Source organism: Plasmopara halstedii, assembly GCF_900000015.1.
Source record: "Plasmopara halstedii genome assembly, contig: Scaffold_1343, whole genome shotgun sequence".
NCBI lineage: Eukaryota > Oomycota > Peronosporomycetes > Peronosporales > Peronosporaceae > Plasmopara > Plasmopara halstedii.
In genome coordinates this window covers 937,666-946,318 of record NW_020188258.1, presented here as the reverse complement: position 1 = coordinate 946,318, position 8,653 = coordinate 937,666, and the positions used below count along the sequence as shown (strand labels likewise).

The 8,653-nt window shown below is 44.3% G+C and overlaps 2 protein-coding genes across 2 annotated transcripts; both read right to left on the bottom strand.

Annotated features, from left to right (window-relative positions):
* Positions 1–315: 315 nt before the first annotated feature.
* Positions 316–900, bottom strand: PHALS_01209 (uncharacterized protein; the record flags this gene model as incomplete). The annotated part of the gene is made up of 1 exon (XM_024731030.1): positions 316–900. One exon carries the CDS (start codon positions 898–900, stop codon positions 316–318), a length of 585 nt encoding a protein of 194 aa, XP_024581248.1.
* Positions 901–1,196: 296 nt separating this feature from the next.
* PHALS_01208 (uncharacterized protein) lies at positions 1,197–1,390 on the bottom strand (the record flags this gene model as incomplete). Its single annotated transcript, XM_024731029.1, has 2 exons — positions 1,197–1,236; positions 1,272–1,390. 2 exons carry the CDS (start codon positions 1,388–1,390, stop codon positions 1,197–1,199), a joined length of 159 nt encoding a protein of 52 aa, XP_024581247.1.
* Between the last annotated feature and the right edge of the window lie 7,263 nt (positions 1,391–8,653).

Below are 8,653 nucleotides of genomic sequence, written 5' to 3'. Positions count from 1 at the left end.
ACCATCCGTAAAGAAGTCGATGACTTCTTGTCTACCAGAATGAGTGTCCTACGACACGTTCGCAATGCGATGGCTGAAAGCCAAGACCTGCAGTACAATATGCAGAAGAAAAAAGGAGGAGGTAAATTTGAAAGTTCGAGACCTTTTTATTGAATACTAAAAACCTGCCTACAGATGCAGCCTCTAATATCTTCCGGACGAAGCTTCGCCAACGGTATATCGGACCGTATAAGGTTGTGGCCAAACGGGGCCTAGCGTACACGCTGAACCTTCCGAAACGAATGCGCATCCACCCGGTGTTTGACGTGGGCTTGCTCAAGCCCTACCGGGACCCGGCGCAAGTGAACGCGGAAGCGTTGGCGCCGGAGCGGATCCCACGGACCCTCGGCCACCAAGAAGCTGATCCAGCAACTGGTTCTGATCACGGAGTGCTACAACCTCCATCTCTAATGGCGCCAAGCGCTCCATTGTCGCATGCAGCGACGTATTCGCCTGCTTCACGGCTAGGAGTCGCTCCGACAGAGTGTGGTAGTCCACAAGGTGAGGCAGCAGGCGCACGACGCGCTTCAAATCATCAAGAGTGTCCGCACAGCTATATGGTACTTCAGTATGACGATCAGCGGAGCTATGATCACAAAAGTTATCGTCCTCAAGGGCTACCGAATCGTCTCGATTAGAACGGTGACGTCCACTATCACGTGAAACGTCTAGTAAGACGACGTCGTCACCAGGGTCAGATCCAATATCTGGGGAAGTGGTGGGGATATCCTGACTCCGCAAACTCGTGAGAGTTTGAAGCGCCACTTCGGCAGGATTGCCCAGTCGCCGTAGACACTTTTGATCAGAAAGATCAGGACGTCCCGCACTTCCCGGCAATAGCCCGGGAAGTAGAAGGGCCATGAGCTGAGCTCAAGGAGTATCCCAGAGCTCTTGTAATCGCGGATACAGAGCTCGCGGGAGCGTTAGGGGTTAACCCATACGCGCAGGGCGACAGTCCGAAGGAAATCGACAGCGTGCTTTTTGTTTGGCAAACTCGAATCGGAGGTGTCGCTCTACATGCACGTCCACTTCCTCGTGGCTCAACTGTAGGTTGTGCAGTGAGGAACATTTCCGGTGCCGTTGCACCCATATCTCAGGAAGAGCTTCGTCATCTGTTGCGCTTTCGCCAGGGGCGAGCACTACAGGTGTTGCCCGCATTACGGGTACACGAAAGTCACCTCGTTCGCTGCAGAACGGCTAGCCTTTTGAACTAAGAGTCGGAGGTTATATACCTCTGGGTGACAAGTTGAGATGACGATGGATTTATCCATGTCTCAAGCGAAGAAATAGCACGTCGCACTAGCGGTTTCCACACAAGGATGGCACGAGCGAGAGCTACAGAACTCAACATCTCTTTTCAAGGGTATGTCTGACAACCTTGCGTGGCAGGTTATCCACAAAAGACAACTTTATTTGGCACTGATACAGATGTAATATTAGCAATTAAAGTGCTTCATGCAGCTGAGCAAATGTATCTTTCTTTTAGCATGATCGAGGTTTCTCTTCTATTGCAAAGCAAATACCTAAACTCATTAAAACCACCGCATCATCGAAAAAGGTTTATGAAAGATACGGCTGTCAGTACCAACGCCATGGGTTTTGTAAAGCCGAGAAAATTCCTGATATACGCAAAAACGTCGTCCAATTATGTATGGCGCGCTATAATTGGAAGCAGTAAATAGTTTGCAGAGTTTTTGAAGATGCCGAGTAATAATATCGAGGGTGTCTTATTTACGTTAAGGATTGGACATAAGCAGTATGGGATGTTGGCTGGTTAGATATATGATCTCATTCTATATAAAATTGATTGAATGCTACAAGCAATATATCTACTGAACAGCAAAAAATATACAACGGTCGTCAGAGTTTAGCACGTGCTCCTTGATGATAAATTCTATACTCATGAAACTGTTTTGAATTGCACAAGGTTGTGTAGGCTCATTTCTCGCGGATCTCGCTTAGGATTGTCAATGTCTCAGCGGAGGAGAACAAGTTTGAATCATGCTCTGGTACATCGGGAGAGCATACTCGCGTAACAGCCGGTGTATTAGAATCAATGGTCTATCACTCAGTAGTCGCATGTGCAATTGTACCTACCGTCTTCATCTCGATGCGGCCGAGCCTTTTCTTATTGGCAAGAACCATGCACGCTGAAATTTTTCACAGGTAGTAGCTCCAAAGGCGATAGAAATCTCGTTGTTGCTTGTCTTCATTTGTACTCAGGCAAAGATGGGGTAGTTCGCGCAATTGAGAATGTGAAAGTCAGTTAAAACTTTAAATTCAAGGTAGCACAACCCGGTATGAGGACGAATACTTTTAAAACCATTGAGAGCTGAATAATGTTGCACATGATACTGATATGATCCATAAAAAGTAGAATACGATAATTTACGAGTTACTGTAGTCTTTGCAGATTCCCTGCGGCTAGCCCAGAAAATATTGGATCTGATGATCTTAACAATTAATTGGAATTAGCGATAGGATTCAAGCACGACAGCAAGTCTACAGTTTATTTAATAATCGATGAAAAGATCGGAGGCGAGGCTGCAGCACACTTTATACTGACAATTTTTTGTCTCTCATAATCTTCGTTAGCAAATGCACAAATGTTGGGTTCGTGCGTACCAACAAGTCGATTTTGATTAGCATCCCTTCTTCCACAAATACTAAAGCTACATCATGGTGGTGTCAAAGGCACTCGGGGTGTCCCAAACCATTAATGTAAAATGATCTCCGTGTAGATTTTAACTGTGTTATTTGGATAGTGACTTGAGGCAACTAGCAACATCACCAATATTTTGTCCCGCAAAGGCTTCCATCCATAACGTGATTTCCGCATTTACCTGATTATATGTTTGCGGGTGACTAGCAGTCGACATGTCTGGTCTGGTATCGAGCACCTTAAAATATTTTTGGCAATGTTTCGTTGCTAATTGCTGGTCTCCATTCATTACAATGGTTATCAGCAATCCATTTTGGAGAAAACATGATATCCAGGATTAGCTTGGCCGTATCCTCACTGGCTATGGTCGCTGATACGATCACAATGAGCCATCTTGCTCAGAGGGTCCACAAAGACCACACTGGTATCACCGTACGCTTTGCGTGTAGAATTAAAACAAAGTCTATACTTATGGACTGCGAGCACTCAACCAGAACCAGCAGGCTGACGAAAGGTACTGCAGCACGCAGTTTTTCGACATGCATTATATGTCGACAAAGATGTGCTGATTATGCGTATTGGCTGCTAATAAGCGCTCACCGAGCAGTATGCGTTTTCTCCTCCGAGGTGACCATCCAAAGAGCTATCGTGTGCTTAGTACTGTATTCTGTCGTTGAGATTCTTATTAAGAGGGAAAATTTATACGCTTTGTGTCAAGTGAATGAGTGCTGTAATACGGCAAGTCATGAGGTAAGGCATAGCATCTCGGGCGAGGAATGCGGTACATCAAAACATCTGCGACCACCCCGGAGCTATTCAGTAGCTACGAAATTCTCTCCTTTTCCTTAGCGTGGGTAATTTCTACTGTCTTTATCGATCTCGAATAGCTCATATACATAGCATCCCAGCCTGCCCACAACGTGCAAGTTTTGATCTGAAGTATATTCGGCGCTCACCGATTACTTAGAGAAAAAGAGTAGGCGCGGAAGTCTAGGTATGAGTTGTACCCGTTTAGAGACCCTCTTCAAAGATGGTAGCCGTTACATTTGTTTCAAACGGGTCATTTAATATTGCGGTGATAAGATTTCTTAGCGCTGGATATAGTCCGCCATTGCTGACGGGTATATAAAAACTTCGAGCTAATATTTTTACGCCTGATTCGACATTTTGAAAACTCGCGACTTTTATTGCTCAAAGTACTCTAGTTGAAACCCCTATTGTTATTGCAATATTGCAATCAAGTGCATATTCTCGCGCGCAGTCTCCTAGCGTGGATATCGCAAGCCAAAGGCACCGAGGCTCTGTTGTAAAAATACTGAATTCCCGGTAAAGTCAACTTCAATCACCAGAGGGAGACTTGTTCAGTCTTCGCCTCAAAGTGCCGGGAGCTAAACATCAGTGGTGGGGCATCTATTTTTCTACCAGGACCCGATTGGGCACTCATAATCCTGTCTCACCAGCGCATCATCAAAGCTGGCGGGCACAACTAGGTATGCGTTTTTTGTTTTCGACCCTTTGGTCTTCAATCCCCTACTTCCATCGGGACACAAGATAGATTTTTTTGCTTAGCGGCCTATTTGCCTCAAGGACAGGTATTCGAACAAGTCATGATCCATTGCAAAAAATGCAGATCCACCGCTCGGTTGAGAGAATGACTCAAGAACTAACAATAACGACATGGTTGCCGTGCACTTTGCACATATGAAACTTTAACTCTCATTGTACGCGTCAGCAAACGCACAGCGGTTGGAGCCGTGCGCTCCTGCAAAGAGCTAGCGTAAGAGCCTCTGAGATAATGAGCACTGTGAGATCGCTCTGTTTATCTAAAAGTGCATATATTCAGAAGTACTTTTAATACTATATATAACATTTATATGCGGTATAGGAAGCCTAGTACGGGAAGAAATCAGCTCCAGTGTTGCAAACGACCAGTTGATTAGTCGCGTCAGGTAATACTTCTGCCCTCGAAATGTGATTTGATCTCATCGTGAAGCGACAAAGACGAAGACTTCAGCCGTTGCTTCGCTTCGCATGGATCAGATGATGGAGAGGCAATAAGAAGGAAGTGATAGTCCACTGACATAGGAACATGCTGAAATTGACGAAGAAGAACCCATTACCGATGCTGCTCTTTCGTACAGAGTAAGATGTAAGGATGATACAGACTTACCGACTGCATATACTCAAGCAATGACAATCGATGCTGCACGGAGGTGGTGCAAAGCTTTTGAAGCTGATATTTGCTACCATGAGCAGAATCAAACATCGATATCAAAGCCAAGACGTAAGAACAATTGCACAAAAGAATAACGACGGGTCTTTGCCAAGAAACGTGACCAAAATGGCACGTTGTGCAGTACAAGGCACGACTTGTCGGATGGGTCCAAGCTAAGTATGAAATCGCTTTTTTAAGCTTTCCACTAATCGACAACATGATTTTAAATTTGGATGATACATGCAGTGTATGCCATATTCGACAACTACTGCATTTCTGAATAGTGTGCTGACAGACAATGCTTTATACGAAAGTTCCACTGGTTATCGTCAATATTCGGGGATATGTATGTCAATTGAACAAGGCTATGCACTGATTGAAACAAGCAGAAAGCGCCTGGAGTAAGACACTTTATAAACAATGGCACTAAGGAAAACGTAGGGTACCCGCGCGTTTATGTCAAGCGATTATGGGAGGGTTTAATGTACGTTGGACTATATCTGGATGACATGATTGTCGCAGCAAAAACAAGAAAAGTGATCAATCATAGTGTAAAGCGCTAAAAAACCTTCAAGATGTGGCAAGGAGGAATACATTCAGGCATAGATTGACCAATGAAGATCGGCCAAAACTCTTACGAGTCAACGGGGTCAGACGTATTGACCAGCAGATTCCAATAAAAGTTGACAACACGTGCGCATTAGGTTTCAGAGCTGTCACCAACGCAGTCGCCAACAACAAACATATTCCAATTAGCGATTCTCTTCGAAACCATATCGATTCTTGATTGAATGCCTACTGTACATAACTACATGAAGATACTTGAATCATCACATATGGATGTGGAGCAACCACGCGTTGCTAATGTGAATATGAATGTTTAGGATTTAGTAATAAATTTGCCTTAGTGCATCGAAGGCAAGCAACAGCGAGAATTCCATCGTCCTTGGAGCTACTACCTGGGAAGAATTTCTGCGTTTGTGGTTCTTGGCAGTAAGAAAAGGCTCGACCACATCGAGATGAAGACGGCAGGTACGATTGCGCATGCGGCTACTGAGTGAAAGACCATCGATCCCAATGCGCCGGCTGCTACGCGAGATTGCTCTCCTGATTTTCCAGTGTATGAATTTAACTCGTTCTCTTCCGCTGAGACATAGACAACCCCAAGCAAATTTCGCGGGAACTGAGGCTGGAGATCGGGTACACTGCTTTCGTGAGAAATGTGCTCTTTGATATTGGTAAAAAGTGAAAGCTGCTCTCAAAACTGGCCCTAACTGTGATTAAGGCAAACGAATTCCTTGAGGAGGCAAGTCTTACAATTTGTTCAATAATCGGCTAGTGAGGAAGAAAAGTACCTCAAAAAGATTTACACGCTACACACTGCGTGCAAGTTCCAACATAAACGACATCAGTGAAATGTAAAGTGTGTCGAAGACGTGAAGAAAAGCAATCCTATGACACACCCACCTCACTTACGTTGCCTCGGAGCGTGTTGTTGGTCTTCAATTTGTTGTGTATAGGGTGCATCAACTGTCGTTTTATTCTCATTCCGAGGGCTGTGTGTGTGAAAAATGTCCGCCACGTATTTTGCCAGAATTTTTAGCAGCGTGGACATTAGTGATAACAAGCAATGATTTGAGCAGCCAATAAAGTATTTACGGCTATTCTGGAAGCCCACATTACAAGGCGCATTATATGCACCCGAACAGATAATGGCAAAATATTGCAGCAGCGGTTAAATAAAATCTGCACGCAATATGGTATCTCCATCAGATCAGTTCTGTAAAATGGACTTAACAAGCTAAACGATTGCTTGGCAGCTAAAACGGCACAAACAATTATATATCAACAATAGCTAATAGTTAATAAAACGGTGATAGACCCTGCCTACACGATCAATCGACTATGAAAATCCGCTCATCGCGACACAATACTTCTCCATTCAATTTGATGATCCAAGCCGTTTTGAATTCAAGTGAGATTGTTTAATATGTGCGGCTACGTGTACGAGGATACGTTCGAGTGGATTGGCTCGATGCTCACGTCGTCCGTTTCAAAGTTAACGTGTTCGGGATGAGAGTTACAGAGTGTCGCGGACGACTGCCGTCGATTATATATCTCCATCAGTATAGGGTTCGGCTGAGATCAGCCATTGGCGATGACGAAGTTACTCCACCACCTGTCTAAAGCCACTAAGATTGATAATTGATTGCAACATCAGGCCGACAAAATTTTCAAGTTATTAATGAAAATTATGCCCCTGTCGACGACGCGATCCTGAAAACGCAATCAGTCATCAGGATCGAACGAGGTTGTCTCAAGTTAGTTTGATTCACCAAGTGTCACATGCCGACATCGTACCTTGTTATACCTCATAAGCACTTACTCATTGTCTGGCACCATGTAATGCCCGTCTTGACCGAAGAAAAGAAGATAAAGCTGCCTTCATTCGATATCGCTGCTGGCGACGACGAACGGCCTGCTTGCACCCATCCTGTGACACAAAATTGTGTTCATGATGCACACAAGATTATAATGTCATGAACCTGAACGTGGCATGTTTTTGGACACAAACTAACCAGATCTAAAAGCCTTCGCTGCACAAAAAGCTATAATTTTTTTTAATATTCTCTGAAGATTTCTCGCACGTAAGCGGAAGCGACGGCATCATCTCAAGATCCCTGTTGGATCAAAACATTTGCTTTGATCCTTGGATGTGATTCAGCGTCTGCATGTCACTGGTGATATCGGTTGCAAGTGGGTGCTCAATAGTACGGAGATGTGTAGGGATACAATTCGGTACAAGGCGCGTCTTGTGGTACATGAATAATGCAGGGCTATGGGGGTAGCGATCGCTTATGTAAATTATCCTTCAGTCGCAAGCTTCATTCCGTGCGTTCGATCTTCTCTATTCGCTGTTAGAAAAAAACATGATTTGTCAACTTGACTTGAAAAACTGCATTTTTTATGGCGATATGAATTACGAGGACTAACTGTGAATATCAGAAGGCATTCATCTCCCTGACAAATTGGTGTGCGAATTACGCCAAAGTCTGTTTAAGGATGAAGCAAGCTTTAGCTGTGTGGCACTGACGCTTGCTTCATTCTCAAATAAGCTTAGTCACAAGAAAATATGCATGATGTTGGCTTCTCACCATGTCTATCTGACACGTGCTGTTTGTTTGCCAAGCATAAGGTCAAAAAGGAGGATTGCCAATATTGCGCTGTGTTGATGAAGTACTCGTTGAATTTGAAGATCAGGATGACGGACGTCATCAAGTCCGCTCTCGAAATACTTCGCGCTCATAATCTCGGTGATCTGCGACTTGTACAGGGGGGTGCAAAAGATAATGTTCGTGAGTAAGTCTTCAGCTGTGTCAGCACGAATTTTTTAGCGACTACCGGAGAAAATCATTCACATTTTCCACTTTTATGTCAAAGTCTGAACATTTTGGATCTTAAGGAACTTGGACTATATTATCCGAAGATGTTCCCTCATAACACTTAATTTTGGGCACACTGAGCTTGTATACAGGGGACCTTAATAAATTTCGAAATGAAGATCTCGTGGAAGGTTTAACGCAAAGTGAATGGCTCCTTCAGATGCTGAAGACACGTCGGTCTCAGCGCCAGTGTATGTTCCCAAATAGGGAACGTCATTCTGTACTGGTGAGTACAGAAGATACATATGTTGCAGCGGGGCTGCCGTAGCTTTGCGCATTGAGGAAGCGTCACTA